This window comes from Scomber scombrus, chromosome 2, assembly GCF_963691925.1.
Source record: "Scomber scombrus chromosome 2, fScoSco1.1, whole genome shotgun sequence".
In the NCBI taxonomy this organism is placed as follows: Eukaryota; Metazoa; Chordata; class Actinopteri; order Scombriformes; family Scombridae; genus Scomber; species Scomber scombrus.
The window spans coordinates 8,993,575-9,018,854 of NC_084971.1; the positions used below are offsets into that span (position 1 = coordinate 8,993,575).

General features: G+C 39.7%; 2 protein-coding genes across 3 annotated transcripts; both read left to right on the forward strand.

Annotated features, from left to right (window-relative positions):
- Positions 1-1,909: 1,909 nt before the first annotated feature.
- Positions 1,910-7,520, forward strand: coq7 (coenzyme Q7 homolog, ubiquinone (yeast)). 2 transcript variants are annotated; one of them, XM_062441312.1, is made up of 6 exons: positions 1,910-1,972; positions 4,488-4,669; positions 5,647-5,761; positions 6,092-6,231; positions 6,732-6,800; positions 7,211-7,520. In XM_062441312.1, exons 2-6 carry the CDS (start codon positions 4,559-4,561, stop codon positions 7,286-7,288), a joined length of 513 nt encoding a protein of 170 aa, XP_062297296.1. In that variant the 5' UTR covers positions 1,910-1,972; positions 4,488-4,558; the 3' UTR covers positions 7,289-7,520. The 2 variants fall into 2 exon arrangements, with proteins under 2 accessions (XP_062297296.1, XP_062297287.1); XM_062441303.1 differs by lacking the exon at positions 1,910-1,972 and adding an exon at positions 3,236-3,523.
- A 10,872-nt stretch (positions 7,521-18,392) lies between these two features.
- notum2 (notum pectinacetylesterase 2) lies at positions 18,393-24,164 on the forward strand. The gene is made up of 11 exons (XM_062441325.1): positions 18,393-18,715; positions 18,888-18,940; positions 19,456-19,551; positions 19,659-19,719; positions 20,520-20,632; positions 20,762-20,864; positions 21,302-21,490; positions 21,611-21,711; positions 22,944-23,091; positions 23,240-23,287; positions 23,861-24,164. The coding sequence occupies exons 1-11, from the start codon at positions 18,393-18,395 to the stop codon at positions 24,162-24,164; spliced, it is 1,539 nt and encodes a 512-aa protein (XP_062297309.1).
- Positions 24,165-25,280: the final 1,116 nt, after the last annotated feature.

Below are 25,280 nucleotides of genomic sequence, written 5' to 3' on the forward strand. Positions count from 1 at the left end.
AAAGGCTCACAGCAAACTCACCTTTGAAAACACCTGATTCCTCACATGCATGGTTGGGTTAACCTGTCAGGGGGCTAATTTGCTGTTGAACCACCTTTGTCCACCCACACCTCTCCTTATTTGTGCCTTGTAGACATACACTTTCACATACACTTTTCTCATCAGTTATAGTGCACACTGAAGACTAAATGGTAGCTTTGATAAAAAAAATTAGTCAGCACCAGTGTCTTCCTTCTCACTTTTAAAACTAAAATCATTTATTTTTGTTAAGGATTTGGAGACACTTTTATTTTCGCCTGCACAGACTGTTATAATTCTCTGTATTTCAGAATGAGTCAGTCAGCTTTATTTTTCAAAGCACTGCATGGACTGACTCTGCTTATCTTTCGGAGCTCCTCTCTCCCTTTTCTACCATTTCTACCATTTCTGGCATTTCCCATAGTTGTTTCCTAAAATGTGGAATAGTTTGGCTCTTATTATTAGATCCCCTCCCTTAACTCATATTTTTAAAACCCTTCTTAAGACCCTTCTCTTTTCCTCAGCCTTCTAATAGTCATCACAAAGACATAATTGGTTACACTCTTCTCTCTATAAATTCTATTTTCTGTGCAATGCTGTTGTGTTTTTAGGATTTTTAATGCCATTTTTATTTATTTTATTCTACACTTTTATAAATGTTTCTCTTGATGCTCATAACTGTGTCTGTGTTTTTATTAGATTGTATTTCTTAGTCTCTGTAAAGCACTTTGTCGAGCACAATATAAACTAAAAATAATTAAGCCCTTTAAATTACATTTTGACGCAGGACCACTTTACAAGACATGGCCACAAAAGCAAAATCCATCTTTGTAAATTTGTGGTGCAAATTCTTCAACAAATGTACAATTCACTCAATTACCAAAAAACAAATGACACAGAGTGAATTCAGAGCTTTTGGGGTCCCTGTAGGGCTCTGGCTCCCTGGGCTAGTTACCCGCTTTCCTGTTGTTAATCCAGCCTGGATCACACCTGAGAACTATACCCACACTCACACACTGAGGACAAAAGCATACACCCACACACTGATATACAGCCACACATGTGTAGCCACCCACAGTCAGACAGACAGATAAGGAAACACATAACCGGCGTCTCACCACAAACACACAAATACACACATACACAGACGAAACTGACACACCCCACCATTCACAGCCCTAGTCCTGTTTATTCATGACCATCACAGCTCTGCAGCACTCAACCCCATCATTCCACAGATTCCTGAATCCCAGCACTATTTTATATGGTTTGCAGCAGTCGTGCGTTTAAAAAAAAAAAAAATCTGCTCATCAAAGGTGGGAGTCATGCAGGTATAATTAAATTATGGTGACTAATATAATGAAGGTGAATGGAGATGACCGATAATGCAGAAGCTACTTGATTGTGCAATACCAGTATTCCTCTTGTTAATACTGTTCCTATTTTTTATATTTCCTCTGTTAAATTGTCTCTATGTTTTATTTGTTTAATATTTCCTTTTGTCTCACATTGTTCCATTGTTCATAATGCTTGTTTGCAAGCAATATTTATTTATTTATTTTATTTTTTATTGATGCTTTTTCTATCCACTTTATCCACTATTTGCTATCCACTTTGCTGCTGTAACACTGTAGATTTCATCATGGGACTAATGCATCTTTATATCATCTCATCTCTCCTGATCTCATCTCTTTTGATCTCATCTCATCTCATCTCATTCCTATTGGTCTGCTTGATGTCTACAGTGACATATTTTACTGAAACTCATATATTACTCCAAACTGGGACCCACATGGTACAGTTGCCCCAGGCTGCCTTTATCTGTGCAACACTGCCACCTGCAGATCATCAATACTAACTCTGATTGCTCAACAAACTTACAAAAAAAAAATCTCCCATTTTCTTTGTGCCTTGTTGTCAGGTTTGGTGTGTCTGGAGAGTGTCTGGCCAAAAGGTAATTTTCTGTATTTACTTCTTTCACTTAAATGCTTGGTTTCCTCCCACAGGCTAAAGATATTTGAGCCAGGTGAACTACGTGAACTCTACATTGGCTGCTATGTGTGGATTTGTTTGTGTTAAGCTTTAGCCCTGCGACAGACCAGTGACCTGTCCAGGGCACAGAGATAGACTGGAGCTGACCCTGTGACCCTGCATAGGCAGCTATAGACTGGATGGTCCTCCTGATTGATACAATCCATATTAAAACAAAAACTCAAAAAAATGTTTACTACAAAAAATACATAATGCTAAAAGTTAATGGTCAAATAACCTTTAATAACCTTTAATGTCAATTTAATTATTCTTCTTGCACTCACAAAGAACTGCATGTACCTCCATGCTGAATAATTTAGACCTACTGATTCATTACTGACCTGTTACTTCTACTGAGTATTGCACATCAGTAAAATTTTTGATTTGAGCAAATCTCTTGTTCACATGAAATATCTTCGTGGTATTGCCATCTAGGGACAAACCCTGGAGCTGCACAAACTGAGAAAATGTTATAGGCAGTTTCATTGACAGCTGTAAGCCCTCAACACCTCAAATAAAACCTAAGTGTCTCCTAAGAGAGTTGTGTTTAAAGACTTCAACAGTATTATAAATCCCTTACGTTTGATATTCTTTTTAAACTATGTTTTCCTTTTTGAAGGAAAAATATGTAACTGTTCAGAGAGTGGTAAATATGTATTATTAGGTTAAATAAAGGGTTGTCACAGGTCAGCAGAGATGCTTTGACCTATGTAGAAAAAAATGACTTAGCCTGCAATTCCAACTTACACTTGTCTTGATAAACTAAAATATAGGCTCCCTATTTCCTTTTTTAAAATTTAATTGCGTACAGTAAAGGACAACATGCACTCTTGTGAAAATAATGCCAGGAAGAATCACCAACAACACATAAGACATAGAAAAAAGGAAAAACAATAAAGAATAAAAATAATGAATACAAATAAAAACATAAATTAAATAAAACAACATAACAGTTAATTGAAGACATTTTCAAAAATACAGTCATTAAGAGTTGTTACAGCCAACCTATTAATACAAGATTGAAAATAGTTTTTTTTGTTGGCGAACTTACATTTATGATATAAAACTTAGCTAAAATCATAATAAGATTGATGTTATAAACTAGTTCCTCAATCTCAGTCTGAATTTAAAAACCCAAACAGGCCATGTTTATACAATAAAGCTATATCAGCCACAAATGTAACATTAATACACTGAATTAACCTCTTTCAGTGTAGTAACCATAGTAACAACGCCAGTGACGCAGGATGCCCAGCGTACGAGACGTAGCGCGATTACGTCACACATCTGCGTGAACGTCTACCCCCTGGCACTTTCAATGACAGTTTGCACACGTTTTTCGACGTTTCATTAACAAACTAAAGGTAGTGACAGTATAAACCGACTACCATGCAAAGAGCCGCACATACAGCACTGTATGTTTGGCCTCACACAGTCAGTGCAGCGATGATACGACAGTGTTTGAAAAGCAGAGGTGAGCAGCGCATTTGTAGCTTACAGCGACAGCGGTGAGCTAACATGCTAAATATGCTAAAAACACCCCGGGTCCTTTATTGGTGACTTTGTATTAATATTGGTAGCTCATATTCGGTTATGTTTGAAGTTTATATGACTTGTGCTCTTCAGTTTTTTTAAGTAGTGTAGTATGCTGTAAGTCATGTTTCAGGTAAACAGCTGCCTCACTGGACGTTTCATAACAGACTTGTTAGCTAACTGACACTCCTTGAGACATTTAGTCAGACTTTTTGATATGACCTTAACTTAACCTTTTTTTAACACAAAATTAAGATATGATACTTAAACTCTAAATTGAATTGATTTCACTTGTTTTTTTGCTGATGAAATGCCTGTCATTAGCCTTGTTTCTTCATTAGTAAAAGTCCACATAAAGCAAAACTGAGGCCAGCAAATATGCAAAACAGAGACCCAACTTTACTATCTTCTTCATGTCCTACCTAAAATCCTAAAATCCTACCTGCATACACTGTAATACTGCACACACTCTAAAACTGTGAAAACTAGGACTTTGTGGAAGTAGTTCGATTTGTAATGTTACAACATTAATGTTTATGTTTGCTCATTTTTGTTGTGTATTGATGTATTATAATCTGTATACTACCTCAAACATACATTACCTTGTTACTGTTGGAATGGTTAATCTTTTGTAAGTTCTATTGTGTAAATAAAGTTAAAAAAAAAAAAAAGATACTCTTGCTTATCAACAGAGGAACATAAAGCCTCAGCAGTGTGGTTACAGTGCACATGTAGTACAATTTTCTCCAAATGCTTGTGACATTTTGTTCATTTTAAGTTAAACTGTCTAAACTTGAAACTCAAGACAAATGCTAGAGGTTGCAGAGAAGGGACAACCCTTGAGCCTTAAGGTCCTTGAAATAGCCATATAGCACTTACCTGCTCTTTGTTTTCCTGTATTGTAGCAGTGCCCCTGCAGCTGAGCTCACGTGCTTACAGTGTGGTCCCACCCCCTCGGGACAGTGAGGAGAAGGAGATGCTGGACCGAATCCTGCGCGTGGACCATGCAGGTGAATATGGTGCCAACCGCATCTACGCCGGCCAGATGGCAGTGTTGGGTAGATCTAGGATGGGACCTCTCATCCAGGTATGAACAGAGTGAGACATGTGGCTTTAAGTAGGACAGCATACCTGCTTTCCTGCTAGCTGTGCACACTGGTGGCACCAAATGATAAGTTGTTTGAAAACTGCTAAGTGTCCAGAACTTGAACTACACACAGAGCAATGCCCTGTTTTCCCTTAAAGAGGAATGTCACCACTATAAATAAGGATTATTTCTTAAAACTAGGTCACCTGCCCTATGAAGACTGAGAAAAAGGCTGTAGATTGTCCTGTTGCTGTAAAGATGGAAAGCCTGCAACAACCAGAATGCATTGAGCTTGTTCCTACCCAGAGCTACTGGTGGTGTGTTTACAAAAGGCAGATGGCAAATATGTTACCCAGCAGAATGTCTGGTTAGAAGAGACAAAGATCGTAGTGATCAGCATTGCTTCTCTGTGAGACTTATTTTCATTTACAAAACATTTTTCTACATTGAGTCTGGATATATCTTACCAGTGTGCGAAGATCATAAAAACGAATGGCGCACTGGAGTTAGTTATGGATCACTGCAAACTTACCGAGAGCTGCACACAAGTCAGAATGCTGCCAGAGCACATTGTTGCCAAATTCTGCTTCTTTTGCACTTTTGCAGCTGGAAGAAGAGGGATATTGCAATACAGAGAAGCGGGAGCGTTTCTGACGAAAACAAACAAATTAAAAGTAAAATGACGGTGGGCAAGTAATATAATTGGTGTATGCCTGAACACCGTGCAACGCTGGTAACACAGCCTACCACCACAAGCCTAATTCAGTTGGTTGCTATCTGCAACCTAACCACTGGATACCATTGAATCCTACATACTGCACCTTTAAATGTCTTATGATCCAAAATGATCATTTTTTGCTAATACATAGAGAAATTGTAGTGTTTTTGGTTGCTGTATTGTGGTTAAAAACGACAAATTCTGCATGAGTATAATTGCGTAATATTTGACACTCTGTATTCATTTTGTTTTTCTGTAGGAAATGTGGGATCAAGAAAAGAAACACTTTGAGAAATTCAATGAAATTCTAGCAGAGAACAGAGTTCGGCCCACAGCGCTGTTGCCCCTCTGGAACGTCGCTGGGTTTTTATTAGGTTGGTACAACCTCTAAACATACAGTGGAGTTCATAAAGTTATATAATATTTTACTTTGAGGAACACAGTGAAGATGCTTACAGAGTACTTCCGCTTGGATCTTTGGATTCCTTGTAAGTTAACGTAGCTTAGTTTGGTTAGGGCTAAAGTTGTATCTGCCCCAGGAAAATGCAAAAATGCTTTCATCATCATGTTGAATCTGTTCACCCACATATCAGAACTTGATGTATGAGTTTACAAGTGCATAAACAAGGTTGCTGACCTTGGAGATATGTAGTCAGGTGTTGCTTTATTGAATCTTAATGGTCTTTCTCTTGATTCTCCTACAGGGGCATCCACTGCAATGCTTGGAAAGGAGGGGGCCATGGCCTGCACTGTGGCGGTGGAGGAGAGCATCTCAGAGCACTACAACAGCCAGATAAGAGCTCTGATGGAGAAGGACCCAGAGAGATACACTGAACTGTTACAAGTGAGTCAACCACTTAATTCTCTCACCTCCATTGCCAAAGGGCTCTCTGTGGCATCACATTGAATACATTTTTGGTGTGATTTTATCACAGAATAGATAGATCCTAAAGAAGTGGGTGACCAAATGTTGGAAGGAGCTGAAAAAGGTTATCTCCTAAGGAAGACATAAATAAGATAGATGAGTTTGTATGTTTTAAAGAGATGACCCGAAAGACTGGCAGTATTCACCAGACCAAATCCTGATTGCCGTATTTGCACTGCAGTGGTCCTGACTGGAATGCCAGCACCATTTACAGTTTATCTGTATCAATAAATATGATGTTGTGACATACAATACAATTCAAAAAGTGTGTGCTCTTATGCACACACACACATACACACACACGTACGTTTGGTCATTGTTGGTCAGTTCTGTCAGAAAAGCTTGAGACTTTTGTCCAGTTAAAGTTGACTTACTTAATGAATCATCTTTGTATCTTTGATTGTTTATATTTTTAATAGATAATAAAGGAATTCAGAGATGATGAGATGGAACATCATGATACTGGATTGGAGCATGACGCTGAAACAGTAAGTATAATTTATGATGTTCTGTTTTAACAGTAAACATATTTTATCATATTCTATCAAACTTGTGTGTATAGGATAATCTCTGATAGAGCAATTGCTTAAAATATTTATGAAGTTACAGAAAAAGAATGTTGTTGGGTAATTATATTTGTGCTGCTTATCTTTTCTTGCAGAGTTGTTCTTCCATTCTGGGTTTAGTTTAGTGCAATCTGTTATATATTTACTTATCCTGCCCCCGCACAATCCACACAAATACTTTGGATTTCACAAAAACCTGATCAAAGAACACCTTTTGATTTCAAAGTACACTGAAATAAGTACAAAACACATACATATCAATCATAATATATAGCAGTATTTTGCTGTCTTTTGCTTTGTTGTTACTGAATGTCATTTTCTTTTGTTTTTAGCTACCTGGATACTGGCTCCTAAAAAATGCTATACAGCTGGGCTGCAAAGCTGCGATATATGTCTCTACACGTGTCTGACTCTGTATTTAAAATAAAAAAAATTGTATTTTTTGTATTGATACCTTGACTTGAATTTGAATTGATGTTCAGATTCTGCTATACTGTAAATGAAGCACCTTGTGATTAAAAGTGCGGTATAAAAACTTTAACGATCACATAAATATATTTGATTGTTTGTGCAGTGTTTAATACATGGACTCTGTTTTAAGAAGGTGGAGGTGACCCTTCTTGATTAAATGGCAGACCTCAACACTGTTTGTCATGTTTGTTGCACTGCTGCCCCCTAAAGGCAGCTAGCCTGAAAAGTGGTATTTGTGAGAAAATTGGTGGAATAACTACTTTTGAATGAAGATAATCGGATTTCACAAAAAGTATGATGGAGTTACCTTATGTAACAACATTTTTAAATGCTCTTTTCCTGCTTAAAGTATCCCTGTGCTTACCAGTGCATCTGGACAATATTTACCTTCACTTAAAGATCGTACTCTTGAAGTCACCAAAAGATAAATACCTAAAATAGACATAATAAGGACATTGATACTGACATACTCATGCCATCATACCCTTCAGCAAACTCTCCTCTGTCACATGTAATCGTTCATATATCAAGCTGAGCAATGACTTGTCATCCTGGCCTAACTGCTGAGCACCCTCACACAGCTGTTCTGGGTACATTAGGTCACCGAAGATGCTTGTCCAGGGGCCCCTAATCTATTAGGCCTTTCAGCAGGTTGAACAAAGTGTTCATTCCCATTCTACTTGATCAGTTTGTCCTCACTGTACATTGAGTACTGACCCAAGGCCATGGGTTAGCCTTTTCAAGCACTGGGGGACACAACGATGTAGTGATTTATGGCTAGCGGCCGATAGGACTTCACAGAAATCCTGCAATGGAAATTTGCCTGTAGCAACCTGTTGAATGGTTAATGATATTTATTATATAGATAGGTGACAAATTAAAGGAGAAAACACACTGTATAATGTCTTATTAAGGTGTTTGACCACTACAAAGCACCTGAACTGCTTCAATCTCTCAGATGTGGTGAAAGCGAAGGCCATACCTAATGATTTACATCATTTCATGCTTTTTAGTTTGCAGCTTAAATGGTTAATCAGTTAGTGATTTGTCAGAAAAAATATTTGGCTACTACTAATCAATTAATAATTGAAGTAATTTTTCAAGCAAAAATGCTGAAACATTCCCTAATTCATACTTCTCATTTGTGACGACTTGCTGCTTTTATACTCTTGTGCATTTTTAAGACGTCAGCTTGCGCTTTAGGATTTTTTGTTGAACATTTTTCAATAGTTTCTGACATTTTTAAATCAAATAATCAGTCGGTCAAGAAAACAATCATAAGTCATCAAACCATTTAGTGACCTCTCACACCCACTGCATTTGCTGATTATTTCTCACTATTTTGTTCTGGTTTTTCTTTTAATTTTTCACATTTCAATCTCTAAAACTAGAAGTGTCCCACCGAGGTTTAGCCATTACCCAGGTTCACAGGCTCTAATCTATTTTGCCGAGCATGAGGTCAGAGGAGTTATTTTAGCTGTGGTGGGTTTACATATCAGACTTGACCTTAAGGGTTAACGTGCTGTATGGCCCCCATTCCATAAAAATAGGTCCTTCTACAAGTAAAACAACTCCCAGCTTGCCATGTTTGTTATGATGATGGACATTATGAGACTTTTTTTTTTTTTAAGTGCATCTTCTTATGAGTAAATAACCTGAAATAAGAAATAAACTTCAGTGATCACAAGCAGCTTAATTGCTTTTTTTCACATGTCTACTACACCCTGTAAAATGGCATTAGGTGTAATCAGCTAATCACAATTAGTCAACACAACTCTATAAGAAGTGCTTAAAGGAGCCTTTTATACCCTGTTCACCTTATTATATTAACTAATTTGCCATCCTGGTATTAGCCTTTATACTGCTAATAATTTATGTTTTCTTGACTATAAATAGATGAGCTGTTTGTGATGAAACCTGAGCCAGATGTGCTGCAACAATTATCTCTTCTTTTTGTAAATTTTAAAAATTCAGTTTCAGTATTTTCCCTGTGCTAAATTAACAAGAAGTGTATTTGTTTTGATATGACCTGCACAAAGAGTCATAAAAGTCACTTTACTGATTGTAGGAGGTCACCTACTATACATGAGAAACATGAGACACTGGGCAGCTTTGCAAATCAAAGGTAGATCATCATACATTAACTCTCCCAATGATTAACAGTGCTGACAGGTTTATAGCGAGGTGCACCTGCTTAAATAAGGCAACAAATGTACAGCTCCATTTGTAGCGCCATCTTGAGTGACGAAATCACCGGTAAATAAAAACAGGGGTGATGACTCAGTCACAATGCAGGTGTTAATAACCTTAAACCATTAACTCTACAACTAAATTAGCCGCTGTATGTAACGGTAGATAATAAGATAATACGTGTTAATATAGTAGTTTACATAACACCTTTATATAATACATTCTGTCTACATAATTGAAGCTACATTGTGCAGCCATCTATGTCCATCAGGAGTTCGTGTGAATTGTTTAGGTTCTTTTCTCAGAATCACGTCCAAAGGAATCTGCTGAAACACTGACTGAGCAATTGGCAACAAGAAATTGAAAAAGGGCAATAAAACTCAGACTGGGACTGTCTTGCTATCCGTGAATAATTGTGGTTGTAAATTTTGAGCAGCGCGAATAATACAAATCCCTATCAGTCATAAAAGTTTTCGGATACAGATTGTATCGCCTCTTGGCTTGGATTTATGCAGACTGTCAGTCAGCAGGCCTGTCTGGGGTTTATGGTAACTAATAGGTAGCATAAGGTCCATCTGTAGCATTGAGGAGCCTTGGGGGATTAGATATTGTTTCACATGTCTGACAGCTTTAAACAGTAACATACAGGATTTCATCTCACATTAGTCTCTTCTAAATGATGGAATATACAGAATCGTCCTTTAACAAACATCTGTTCCGTGAGGATATTTGGACGCCAGATGTACTCCGAATGTTCTCAGAGTTTTATAAATGAAGTAATTATAGTAGGTGACCTTAATATTCATGTGGACGTTGATAATGATAGCCTTAGCACTGCATTCATCTCATTATTAGGCTCAGTTGGCTTCTGTCAGAGCGTAAATAAGCCCACTGACTGTCTTAACCACATTCTTGACCTCAGTCTGGCATATGACATTGAAACTGAACATTTAATAGTCTTTTTCAATAAAATCCCATTTTATCAGACCATTACTTAATAACTTTTAAATTCCTATTGCTGGACTGCATGCCATTAGACAAAAATGTATTCTCTAGATGTCTATCTGATTACTGTAGCTACATTTAAGGAAGTGATTCCATCAGTACTGAATTCAATGCAATGTCTCAATACAAGAGGCGAAATTTAGCCCCTCCCAAATTAATCATCTTGTTGATAGTGCTGCAGGCTCACTCCAAATGGTACTCAACTCCATCGCCACCTTTAAAAAAGAGGTTAGAAAAGAGGAAAACATAAGTGGTTAAGTTGCATTTTATAACTCAAACCTGCAAATTAAAGCTAACATTTTTGAATACTTGAAAGAATATAGCATTCCAGCAAGCTGGTCGTATCTCACTGGGTCAGGCAGGATAGTCTTAAAACATATAGAAAGGACCTCTATAATGCCAGATCAGCCTATTACTCATCATTTATAGAGGTGAATAAAAACAGCCAAGGGTTTCTTTTAAGCACTTTGGCCAGTCATACAGAGAGTCATAACTCTAATGATCAGAATACTCCTATAGCTCTCAGTAGTAATGACGTCATGAGCTTCTTTAATGATAAATACTAACTATAAGACACAAAATTCACCACTTCCTGCCATCAATAGGCACTGATTTATCCCCAAACACAGGAATCTTAGAAACCAATGTAATATCGTATCATCACGTCTCGTCTCGTCTCATATTGTATTGTCTCGTCTCGTCTCGTATCGTATCGTCTCGTCTCGTATCGTATCGTATCGTATCGTATCGTATCGTATCGTATATGGCTAAGCATGGACATGCATGACATTATGTTTCGTTATTATTATGTCTGATGAGCTCAGCCCAGTTGACAGTCTGGGGTGATAACGGTAACACAGATGCTGACTGTCATTTCACCAGTAAGTATCAGAGTATGCATTGCCTTGAACCTTTAACAAGGGGTTCCCAGAAGTGAGGGTCCCTTAGCTTGAACTGACTCAGTTGAGCTCTGCATGTACTTCTGGTTATCCAGGTCAACTATTCACATACAGCAGCACGTGCTGAAAAACAGCCACACAGACAGGCAACTCTATAAATAGTGAATAGTAAACATTTTTACTGTTCTGTGGTACTGTATGTCTATACATATAAATACCTGTATAGTGATGTCACTGTGTTACTCAGAGTGGCTAAGTTAAGATATCATATAGAATTGTTCCTGTTTGTTTGCTACTAAGTAAATATATGTGTGCTGAAAGTATACTGTGCACCTCACCTGCATCTGAATACTTACACCCATGATAAATCTTTCGGGTGATTTAGGCGTGTGTGGCTTGAAAGAGCTGTGAACATGTGTGCACATGTTTTCACAGTGTGAAGCTACAACACATGATGCAAAGAGCTGATATCACTTCAGCTGGAATTTCTGATTTACGGCCTGTCACACACTACCATCTACGAACTGCTTTGGAGAAAGACAAAACACACAAGGTCAGCCTTGAGGAAGGCTCATTGAAAATCAAAAATTGTAAAATGTCACCTTATAATGAAACATTGTGTCCATTTTCATCATATGTCAATTTTAACAATCAACAGGCATGCAGTAAACAATAACCACAATCACAGTGGTGGTTAAGGAACCCTTATCATGTTCTAGATATCTGAAGCGTGCATGTATAATTAAGTTCTTGTACCAATTGATGTACTAACATGTACTTGTACATCAAAGCATGTCATTGCCAAAAAACTATGCTAAAGTTTTCAGGGTGTGGATTGTATTACTGTAATAATATAAGCTATATTTAAGATAATAACAAACAAACAAATTACATTTAGATACATGTTCTGCCTTAAAACCCTGATTATATTGTATATATTTTAGGCTTGCATGTATAAATACTTGTTCTAACATTCACTATGTATGTAGACTTATGTACTGTACATAATAGTTGCATGTAAAATGTAAATTCCACACTTCAAAACTAAACAGATTTCTAGAACATATGCAGTAAAGTTGCAGGTTGTGCTCAAATTTGTATAAAGATTTAAGATATATTTAATTAAACCATGACCTCAGGATGACATTTACATATATCTCCCCTTATCAGATGGGACTTGCACAGCTGTCCGGTGTTGCATGATTGTTGTATTGTCGATCAGGTGGGGGGACTTTTGTAAAGGACCCACTGTCGAGTGCCGGTGTTGAGCGTGGCATGACCCCTCCGCTGGTATCCATCACTGCACTGACAGGCCTGGTTGTTCATACAGCATGACTCCAAGGCCACGTTGCTGCTCCACTCTGTCATGAGCCTCAAAGACACTTAAAGCTGTAAAAGCTGTTCACTGAAGCACATTATGCCTCCCTCCTCCCGCTTCAAAACCAATAGCCAATGTAGGCATGAGGACTGTGGCAAAGGCTTTGAATTGATGCCTGCAGACTACATGTTAAGTGAGGCTCTCTGGTATGAGGTGAACAACAGGTCACTTACCTCTCAAATTATTATTTTTTAATTCAAAATGTGTTTAATCAGGTAGTCTCCAAGAGATTGAGATCTCCAGAGTGACCTGAGAACAAAAACATTCATAATCAGACAAGCACACAACCAGCATACAGAAACAACACAAAGCCAGACAGCCACAAAATTAACATGACTGAAAACAGTTACAAGCGTCATAAAACACATCAGATAATAAACATTTAAAATTTTTGAAGGGAGTGAAAGAATGCAGTTAGAAGTGGTTATTATTTGGTTTAATGTACACTCATTTCCAGGGGAACCTTTTGATGCAACAAAGTGCAATGAGCTGCAAACCTGCGAAGGCTTAAAAAGTCCATTAGAACAATTAAATGTCAGGTTGCACAAGTTTTCACCCACATGCTCTGTTTATTTCCAAAGATTACTTCCACTCAAATGGAGAAGGCCACATGTTGTAGCCAAAATTGTTTGGGGTTTCGTGACCTGATAAGAATTACAGTTGTAGACATTATTTTGTTATACTTGTAGTTCCCTAATTTCATGTGTCCTTTACGCATCTTTTACTGATTGTGTTTGTGGCATTCATAGTTGAGGGTGAACATATTTGGCTTGGACGAAGGTGCGTCTGGCACGTCGAAAAAAGTGACAGAGCGCATAGTTGGTTGCGTGGGGTTCAGCAGAATGAGCTGCAGCTTCTTACACTACACTTACACACACAAAACTTTTTCATTTGTCAGCTACCCTTTTCTATGCCTGTTACATCACCTGCCTCCACCCCTCCTGAATCCAACGCCTTGTATCCTTGCCATCGACCCCTCCTCCATCTATCACACTGATGCATTGGCAGTTTGCAGAAGGTTACCACGCTAGACCTCTTAACACCTGGTTTTAGGGATAGCTTTGCCCACCCCACCTGCTTGCCTCCTGTAGTGGCTCAGCACTTTACACCGATCCCGCTAAGACCCCGTCTGTCGTTCTCACTGATTGAATGCAAAGCTCTGGCAGTGTTACTCTGGCCAGGTCTCATATCTCTCGCCCGAGGCTCGTTTTCATGTAGCTTGTAAAGATGCCACTCTTATCTCCTATTAATCATCGGCCTCTTTCCCCAGGCTATGCCCTCCACTACTGGTGACAACATAGATTCGGAGTGATGCTGCTGCAGATTGTCAAATTACACGCAACGCGGCAATGGTAGCTTTAGTGCATGCATTGTTGTGGTGTGGATCACAACCTTGCACACTGTTTTGTGCTTCATCCAACATTGTTGTTTCAGTTTGTCTTAAAAGAAGAGTTCATCATTGGACCACTCTGCACTTTGAATCCGCTGCTCACGTAGTTGTTACCTGTGAGTTGCACCCTTTCTGCGGGAGCGTGTCTATGTTCCAACAGCTCTATGTTCCCACAGTCCTATGTTCCCACAGCACCTCTGTTCCCACAGCCCTATGTTCCCACAGCTCTATGTTCCCATGTTTCTAAGACATTATTTAAATTTAGGCCCTATGTTCCCACAGCCCTATGTTCCCACGTTTCTAAGAAATTGTTTAAATTTAGGCCCTATGTTCCCACATTTCTAAGTGATTATTAAAATGTAGACCCTATGTTCCCACAGCTCTATGTTCCCACATTTCTAAGAGATTATTAAAATTTAGGCCCTATGTTCCCACAGCTCTATGTTCCCACAATTCTAAGAGATTATTACAATTTAGACCCTATGTTCCCACAGCCCTCCGTCCCACAGACATGTGGGGTGTCTTTGTACCTCTGTGAGGCTACGAGTGAAAGTCCCTCATGAGCATTAATTTACAAATTAAGCACCGGGGCAGGCACAACGCTGTCCTGATTGGGCCGTCTTTTTGCACTCGCAAGATCAGGTAGACCAGGCTTTTCTCCTTTCATCCATCTGATACGGCATGGCACATGGGCTTTGAGCATTGGCACAACCAGGGACTTACGGAGCCGAATTTTCAAATTTCATTTAAATGTTGAAGTTCTATCCAATCTGCTGATGCCTGACTATCATGCTGGAGACTGGGGTTTGTTTCCCACTTGGGCCGAAAAGATTCACGCGTGACACTCGGTGCCGTAGACCCGGATGAGTGTGGGGGAAATTTTGGGGGGTGAATGTAATGGATGCAGTTGTAAAATATAAACCTAACCCTAATCCTGTGGGAACATAGGGCCTAATTTTGGAAAAAAAATTAGAAATGTGGGAACATCGGACTGTGGGAACATAGAGCTGTGAGAACATAGGGCCTAATTTTGAAAAAAAGTTAAAGTCTAAGTAATGTGGGAACATAGAGCTGTGGGAACATAGGGCTGTGGGAACATAGAGCTGACCCCTTTTCGGCTCCGTGGCACGGACAAAATAATCTAGCATATGACTGCTGTCTCTGGCTCGTTGTTCTTTGAAGCTATCAGCCGACAAATATTCTCACTCGCGGCTAGGCCCTCAGCTCTTGAGGCTGGTGATGACACACATGCTCAGCAGACAAAGTGCCTGGACCACCCGGGCTTTAGGTGTCCTGACCTTGGAGGTTGGCTGTGAAAAATAACAACACAAGGGGAGAAAGAATGCCTCCTATGCTGCACAAGGGGTCAAGCTGCTGCCCCTGTCAGGGTGAAGTTCAACACGTCTCATGAGCCCCTTGTGCATTCTGTGGCAGGATTATGCAAAATGTTTGTTTTTAAAAGGTGAAGAGAAAAATGTAATGGACTACAGGAATGTGTCAGTTCTCACTCTTTGTGTTTAGTGGTGTGTGTGTGTGTGGGTTGGAGATGCTTTAAGGGACAATGTTTGACCCGAGACTGGGTTCTAAGAGTTGAGATGGAGGTCTTCGCTCTAATCCATTGATCTGAGTCCTGCTTTGAAAAACGTATCATTCTGTCCAATCCCATATCAAAGAAAAACAAAATAGCAGCAATGCCATCTCTCTGTTCGTGACGTTCTGGCGAAACTGTGATAGATTTACAGCAACTTCTTTCGTTTTTCAGCTATTTGAGGTATCTGTTAAACACATTGTTGCATTGATTTCTGGGAAGACAGATGGTGGTGTGCATGCTTCAAGACAACTGAAGGAATGAAGAATTGTTCAGCTCGGTAGATCAAATTCCGTATAGTGATGTCTTTAGGGTACATTTTTATTGCGCGTAGGTGCATACGATCTCACAGACATATTTTTGAGTAGTTTTGTTTTCTTTCTGGCCATAGTTGAAAGTAACTAAAATAGCATGAAATGCTTGACAATGAGACAAAAATACCATTTTTGGTCTGCCAAAGCAATGAGACAAACCTTGATAAATGTGTCTGCCTTGTTTATACTGTAAGTCTTAAAATGGTTACCTGATAATTGCAGACAACATACTGAATGCTCTTGATGCTCACTTGCCAAAAGAGATAGATAATCCTCAACACACCCAGAATAAAGACAGATATTCTGCTACCGTTTTATAGTAGCACCTCTGACTTAATCATAATGTTTTTACAAGTGTCTATAAAAGTGAAGTCATTGTAAAACCCTTCATCTGTCTAATATTTCAGATTTTTGAATGTAGAGTGAGTCTGCTGTTGTCAGTGTGTCTACAGGGATAAGCACTGAAGGTTTATTGCCTTTATTCTAACATTTAATCTTTAAATTTTTGTGCTTCACTCACACAGATGTCCTGCCACCCTGCAGCCCTTTCAGCCCCAGTAGCCCCTGTGCAGCCTCTATAGCACTAGCCTTCTAAAAGACCATTATTCGCCATGATTGACACGTCGGGATGGTGTGCATTTCATTGATGAGAATTTTAGAGCCCTGAGGCTCGTGATCCTTCAACGATCGGTGGTACGTCACCCTACAGCCATCCCAGAGGTACGGCCACAGATCAGTTTCAAATACTCGGTCTCTTTCTTCACCAAAGGCAAACCAATCTAACCTGCCAACCAGGAAAGCCTGCAGAGGCCGACCTGGACGGGGACACTTCCACAGGTAAACACCTTATCACACAACACTGTACAAAACCTTTCAATCTGCAGAATGGAAATGTTTTAACTTTTCTGTCATCTAATCTATCTGAACTATTGAGTTAAATTCTGTTGAGTTCTGCTATTGTTATATTCAGTGATGAACCTAAGAATAGACCAGGAAACTGCATTTAAGAGCCTAAGACCTGAAGTAGCAGCATGAATTTAGGTTTATTGGCATCCAGTTTATGGTTAATGAACATTAATTAAGTCCCATTTTTGTCCAATCAATGGAGAGCTGTAATTTGTGTTTTACTTATTTTAGGTGTAATTTTTAAATTAGCCATCTAGCCATTTAGCTCTCGAACATTTCTATTAGCCATTATCAATGGCTGCATAAAGATGTATTTAGCAATCAAGCATGGATGCTACATCTACCTTGTCATGGCAGAGCTAAATAAATATGTATTCACTGCAGTCACATACAGTCATATTATTATTCACAGTAATCTTTTTTAAATAGTTTTCTTCATGTGACCTCAAAAATCAACAAAAAGAAAATATGTTCTTGTTATGTAATTACCATTTTGAGGCCTGTTAAGGAGAAACTCTTATTTAGCTGCTTGTGCTAAATCTCTGTCACTGTTATAAAAGAGGAAAATTGGGGAGAATGATATGCTTGCAGCCAACCAGAGTGTCCACCACCTGTGCATTGAGTGTCCAGTAAATGGTTGACGATGCGGCAACCTTACGGTACCGCTCATTCCTGTGTCGGAAAGTGTTTGAGGTGTGTGCTCCAATGACCTCGGGGTCACATACCACACAAAGGGGCTATGCAGCTATGCCGACCATGTAGATGTTTAAATCAAAACACTGGCAATCAAAGGCGGACGGTGGGAGGGAGAAGAGAAGAGAGGATGGGGGAAGGAGAGCTTGTTCTTGAGCCACAGTCAGATGGCAAAGTGCTTGGTGGTGGGTGTGTGCAAAGACTTGAAATATGTTGAGGAGAAGCGTGTGTTATCTTTTCTCCTCGCCACTGGTCATCCAGTACCTCCCCTCGCCGTGTGTCGTCAGCAGCTTATCTCAGGCCCTGGCAGGAGCTGCAAGAGAAAATGGGAGGAAATCTGATCCATATGGTGGCACTATAAAACTCACCGCTGATTTGCAGGCTTCATCAAAACCTGGTCAAGGCTTCATCACTGCTCATGACTGGCATCCTCTTCTCACACCTGGTCTCTGTGCTCTGAACTTCTCACTCTCTCCTCAGCAGCACAAGCTATCTGTCTGACCTCTGAGGTGCCTCAGCAACAGTCTTCAGAGCAGGTAAGATTTCAAGTTTCTAAGATTTTTTGGACAATTTAAACAATTTGAAAGATTAGGTCTTAGTGGTTTCTGTATATACATATACCAAGACAGATCATGATTGAGTATCAAAAATGAACCTCTTGCTTTGCATGTTGTGCAGATATGAAGTTATTGGGCCAGGTTGCTTTCCTGCTTTTGCTCGGGGGAATCTGGTGTCAGAACAACCGTAATGCCAAAGCTGGTGGCAAGTCCACCAGGAAGTCTGGTGGAAACCATGGAGGTGAGGCTGGCCAGTCTCCACCTGAGGTTGATCACAATTCTGGAAGCACTGGAGGCACTGGGAACAATCGAGGCACTGGAGGCACAGCTGAATCAGGACGGGAGGGCACCGCAGGAGCTCGAGCAGCTGGACAACAGACAGATGATATGAGGCTGCACTTCCTCAAGAACACCCAAGTCACATGTAATGATGGAACAGCAGCTGGGTGAGATGTTCTTGGACACTTTCTTTCAACTTTCTTTTTTCTTTACAGGAAATTCAGTGACTCTATTTTCTCCATTTACTGTTTGTGTATGATTTGAGAAGCTACTGGAGTTGGTGTGTCCATACATGGCTACTTTGTCTTCACTCATTCCTATTTATTTGTGGTTCTACAGGTTTTACCTAAAGGAGTTCAGAGGAAGCCGCCGATGGCTGTTATTTCTGGAAGGTGAGTATTTAAAAACGCAACTGGTTAATTTGGTCCCCAAAGGTCAGCTTGTTTTGGCGTGACGCCCCCATTGGAATTTTGATGAGCATGTCATCTTGTTCCGTCATCTTCCATTTTTCTCCTTTTTTGGTTTCCGCCTGTCACTTCGATGGACTTCGGTAGGGTGAATTTATGTGGGTTGAGCTTCGGCTTGACCGAGCAGTAGAACCAAATAAATTGGCTGTAGAAAAATGTTAACTCAGATTTAACCAGCTTCCTTATAACATACTGCATTCACAGTAAAAACACATCACACATACTGGAAGTCAATTAATGAAAAATGTACAGCAAGTTTACAAATTAAAGGACTCATCCATCTTTTTTGCCCTCTTTGGGTGTGCATTCTCATTAGCAGACCAGACCACAGGTGCATTCCTTTCCCTCTCCATTCCTCACAGGCCTTTATAATGAGCTAACGAGGGTCTCCTGTGCTGTTCCGGATGTGAATGTCTAATATTAGTCTCTATTATTTTTAGGTGGATGGTGCTGCTACAGCAAAGAGACCTGTGATTCCAGGTACCAAAATATCCCTCGACTAATGAGCTCATCGGGGTGGCCCCAGACAAAAAGAGGTAGGTCAGCTGGCCGTGTTTTAGAATGTCAACATGTTGTGTTACTTGTTTTACATAATGTTCAGTGAGAGGGACATCTGTCTAATCTCTGATTGCTTGAATTGCAGGAAGTGGAATTTTGTCTTCTCAAGCAGAGGAAAACCCACATTGGCATAATGCAAACATTGTGTAAGTACCAGTATATATGAATAAAAGTTTATTAGACCTGGACCCATCCATGCTGAAGATAAAGTTAAACATACAGTTCTGTAGACAGTAAAATATGATCATATGGCTTATACATTACAACAGCAGAAAATCAGTTTTGTTTGTGCATCTATTTGTATTCATCATTATACTCAAATCTGATAAATGTGTTAGGGTAAGGGTTAGGGTTAGGTGCTTGGTGCTTGGTGCTTGGTGCTTGGTGCTTGGTGCTTGGTGCTGGGCAGGTAACAATGGGTGTATCAGGACCTTTTCTTGAAAACAGTTGCCTGTTTCAGCTCATAATGAGATTGATGAGACGGTTAAGACTGAACCAAAATGGTAAAGATAAGAGCTGAAAAACCAAAATAATGAAAATGAGACAGATAAGAAAACAGAGAGTCCATAGAGGGGAAATGCAGAGTCGAATAATAATTCTGTTAGTTCATCATTTCAAACCATTTCATATTACACTAAGTCATGATCAATTGTTAAAATAGATATATAAAAATATTGATTTGTGCAGTTTTAAAGCTAGACTTGCTTTTGAAAGTAATAAGTTAAATTTATACACAGGAGTTTCACTTCTATAGCCTTACTTGTTCTGGTATGGTCTGTAACTTATGGTGGCTAATGTTAGAAACTTTCACATTTTTAAATTCTGATTTAGTGTTTACTGTGTGTAGTTTCTTAAGTGATATCTTTATATACGTCAAGAATTGTCGTGATCGGTAAGGGTGTCATCACATGGTGTACACACACAACGAGTGTCTCCTTTTTTGCAGATTCATCCCGTACTGTTCCAGTGATGTATGGAGTGGCACTGGTCCTGCTCCAACCCCTCCCCCGAGACAACGGCAAGGCAGAGAGAAAGTAAGAGACAGAAACACAAACACAAGTAAGTTTCTTCAGACTTACTTCTGAAATCTTTCAGTTAGATCCTTCATAACAGGACACAAATAGCTCACTTGGCCTTCTCCTTCATTTAATGTGTGTTATCTACATACATCTGTATATTTGTTATCAGCCGAGTACACCTTCATGGGATCCCTGATCATCCGTGAGGTCATCAAAGACCTCATCCCCAAAGGAATCAAGCAGGCCAAGGTTGTCATGCTGTCTGGCACAAGGTAAGCTTATTTTCCTGCTTGTGCTTTGATGCTGACCACTTGTCAACAATTGTTGGACAAGTGCCTGCATCCTCTGCACACAAATACATTTTTGGCTCAGTCCTGGGCCACTTCTGGACATCTCCATCCCTAACATGTCCTATTTTAGGTGCATCCTCCTGTCAACAATAAAGATCTTTACAGTCAACTGTGAACAATTACATAATGTCTATTAAAGGGGTTTGCCCTGTAACGGTGAACATTCCTGCCAGGTTAGCAAACATGGTTGTTGGGACACCCCTGAGGACTAAAACAGAATCCACTGTTATTATGGTTGTAAAGCTACTAAATTTGAACTTCCCTGCTGTTAACTGGCACGTACCATCACTTTGATGCCCCTCAGTAAAATGTTGCTCTCAAAGCCAAATTACTCAGTAGGTTTCTCGTCTCCCCTACAGCGCTGGGGGGATAGGTGTTTTGCTGAACATTGAGAGAGTGGCCAGCCAGCTGACACAGCTCGGTGCAGAGACTCAGGTCCGGGGTCTAGTGGATTCTGGCTGGTTTCTTGAAAGTAAGCAGCAGAGATCACCAAACTGTCCTGAGACAGTTTCCTGCTCGCCTGAAGATGCTATCAAGATAGGACTCAGGTAAAAATACCTAAAAATATTGTTTTTCGTAAGATTTGATTTCTTAGGCTCACAGTAATTAGGTTACGTGTCTGAACACTAGTTTTGTGTATGTGTTGACAGTGTTTGTTGTTCTCTCAGGCTGTGGAATGGGGTTGTGCCTGATAGGTGTCGACAGCTCTACAAGAGAGGAGAGGAGTGGCAGTGCTTCTTTGGCCACAGACTGTACTCTACCTTGACCTGTGAGTGCCTGTCAACTAAGTTTACCATCATATCAGATTAGACCGAAGGTGCTAAATTTGGGACTTAAGGCATTAAACAGAAATGTGCACTAAAATTCGAAAGTCACTGAATATTAATTTACTCAAGGGCGTAAAAGTAAATTGATTCTGCAGATATGAAGAGTCCAGTGTTGGTTATTTTATCCTTTAACTTCATGATGAAGAAGTATATAGTCCCTTAGGAATTGGAAAACCTCTGCAACTCTTGGGTTCATAAAACACTTCCAAAATTCCCTGGGTTAATGACAAAAACTATTCATGGCAAACTGAAAATCAATACTGCTTTTACTCAATTTCTGGACAGTTTATATGTTGTAGGTCTGTGTCCTCAGCTTTAAGACCCTATAGTGTCTCATTTTTCTTCATACAAAAACATATGCCATTAGAGTTATTTGAAAAATGATATAATCACATAAAAATTCTTCACATGGGCTCTTTGAGCCAGCAATATTGTTTTTCAAATATTTTTGGGGGCATTTTATGCCATTATTACATAGAGACAGTTGAGAGAGAAACTAATGGTAGAGAGTTGAGGAGTGAGATGCAAAAAAAGTCTGCTGCCCAAATTGAGGTGCGGAGGTAGCAGATATGTGGCATAGGACTTTTTTTTTGGCCACTTGGGGCTGGTGCAACAAGCTGTACTGTAAACACAGCATGGACATATTATCACCTAACAAAGTTATTGTGGTGAATGTATTTGTAAACATGAAGCAGCATTAGCATTTATTTGAAATTGTGCTTCAGTTGACCTAATTAATATAAATCCAATATTCACATTTTAGCTGTTTTTGCTCCACGAACTCCTGCAGGAAATTTCTGGCTCTTTAGCTGCTAATTGCTCAACTACGTTAGCCAGCTAGTCACTAACTTTCCTGATTGCTCGACAGGTAGTGTACACTGAGGGTTTTTTTGCTGAAAAACAGCTCCCTACTAAAATTAGAAATTATGTTAATGAGAGTTTTGAGATTGAACCAAAATAGTAGGTTGCTGGCAGTAAAACCAAACCACAACAATGAGTTTAAATGTGTTAGAAAGCTCAGTAGAGCTGAGAGGAACTGCAGAGTCTGATAATTCTCTGTGGGTTCATCACTACTAGTGACCTCTCATATTACACAATGCCATCTCAACCATTGTCAATATAAAATGTTGATTAGAGCAGCTTTAATAATGAACTCTGGTTGTTTTCCCTGTAGCCCCTCTGTTTGTCGTGCAGTGGCTGTTTGATGAGGAGCAGCTGAGAGTGGAAAACATCTATATGGGAGGACAAAGTCTATCCACGGAGCAGTGGCAGTACATACAGAACCTGGGCAGGGAGCTCAAGAACTCCCTGAGAGAAGTCACGTATGTTGCCAACACAAATTTTTTAAGTAACATAATGTGATTTGCCTGTCCAAATGATAACAGCAGATCTAATACGCAACAGGTGATAAAAATGAAGATGGACTAAAGCCTAGAAATGACTGTGTTCTGTTGTTTGTGTGATTTTCAGAGCTGTATTTGCTCCCTCCTGCCTTTCCCATACAGTGATCACCAAGAGGTAAGAATGGATATTTGACTCCTGTGGTGATGATATACTTTTACGCCTTCCACCCCTCCTTTTATTCTCGACTCTCCCAATAGCCATCTCTACCTAGTGAGCTCATGCTCCTGTTTCTGCTCACTCATTCATCATGCCACATTCTTCGTGTCACAGAGTGCCATTTCACACTTTCGCTTACCCCATGGTACCCCTCAAACATATTCATTCTTTTGCAGCACAGATGGACATTGATGGGTCAGCGCAGTCGTAGCTAGGTTTACAGAGTCGGGCTAAGTTAGGTTTATTTATTAAGGGTTATATTTCTTGAAGGTCTAAGGTCGTTGTATGTAATTTTGCAGTTGCAGTTCTGAGATGTAACACCTGTTGCATAAAGATAATGCACCAAAAGTGGTCAAAGTAAATTGTAAACCTTTTGATCAGTCAGAGGGCTCATGATAGAACTGATTGATTCAACTTTCCTTGTCCCATTTACTAATCCCATTGTCTCACCTATTCATCTTCCAACTTTTCCCCTCCACTTTTCTTTTCTCCAACATTGCCTCTCTATCCATTTACTGCCTGCTCTTTTAGTAACTGGATGACTTTCCAAGTGAGAGGCACCTCTCTGCCGCGGGCCCTGCACTGCTGGGACAGGAGTCTGGAGGCAACCCGTAACAACAGGACCCCTGCCAAAGGTTGTCCATTCCACCTGGTGGACACCTGCCAGTCCCCCCAGTGTAACCCCACCTGCCCGGCATTGGTGGACCGGGCCACCCAGCAGGAGCTCACCCTGCTCCAGATGCTGGTAGCCATGGGGCTTGACCTCCAGAACCTGGGCCTGGATCCACAGGGAGATGCAGACTCCCTGGCCAGCATGGTCAGCAATGGTGGCTAATCTTAAAAGTGAAGAGCAGCTTAAGAGTTAGCCATGCAAAGGCATACTAGAGGAAAAAAAATGTGTTGAAATTTTTATGTAACCATAGAAATAGTAAAGAAATCTGTCTGGTTACTACGTCTAGTGCTGCTCAGCATTCCATTCTGCTCCATGTGTCTGTTAAATTGATGACTTGGCTGGTGGGTATGTCACTGCATCTGGGTCTGAGAGGTTTGGCTCTCCCTCTACTGGACACCAGAGGAAAGATCTTTAGGTCTAATCCAAAGGTGTTTTAAATTGTACTGGTTGAGGAGTTTTGAGTTTAAGCAGGCAACCAGACATACCTCCTACAGCACTCTTTCAACGTGTTCACTCACATGTGTCAAACAGCTTCAACTGAATAGAAGATCCAGCAAAATGTTGCTTTGACAGGACAAAAAACACTATAAATGTTCGCTCCATTTACAGTAGCTGTCTGCATTTTCTATTGTTTAAATAAACATTAATTAAAGTTATCTCTGCCCAACAGTCATGCGTTACTGTTATTGTGACAGTTTGGCAGATTTTAAAGTTCAGATTCTATTTTGATGGTATCCAATATTTAAATCTTAAACCGAATTCAACTAAATGGTCATCAAATCCAGAAATAAAACAAAACTAAAACTGCACTCACACTGACTCCATCTTTTTTTTTTTTTGCACACAAAGTTCCAAAGACACTGATTGTGATTTAATCTTTTTTAGTGAGTTAGTTTTAGTCTCAAGCTCCTGAAGCTATGCTGACTTATATATCACATAATACTGTATATACATATTTTATTTTATGTGCATGTAAGACAAATGTGTGATTAGTTATTGATATTCTGTGTATGCCAGTGAGAGATGATCACAATCCTACTACTAATCATTTGTTCTCATGTGGAGTGGGAGATGTTTCTTGTCTGGCTATCTGACTTATAAAGTCTGCGGTTAAAAAGTAAAAACTCTATAAAACAAACAACGCTGTGGTTATTCACCACCCAGTTTTTGAATAATCTATATCTAGTGACATACAAAGACATGATACAGACTATGTATTGCAATTCTTCATTGTTTTCCACTTTTAAAAAGGAATGCTTTCTTTCATAATGCCATGAC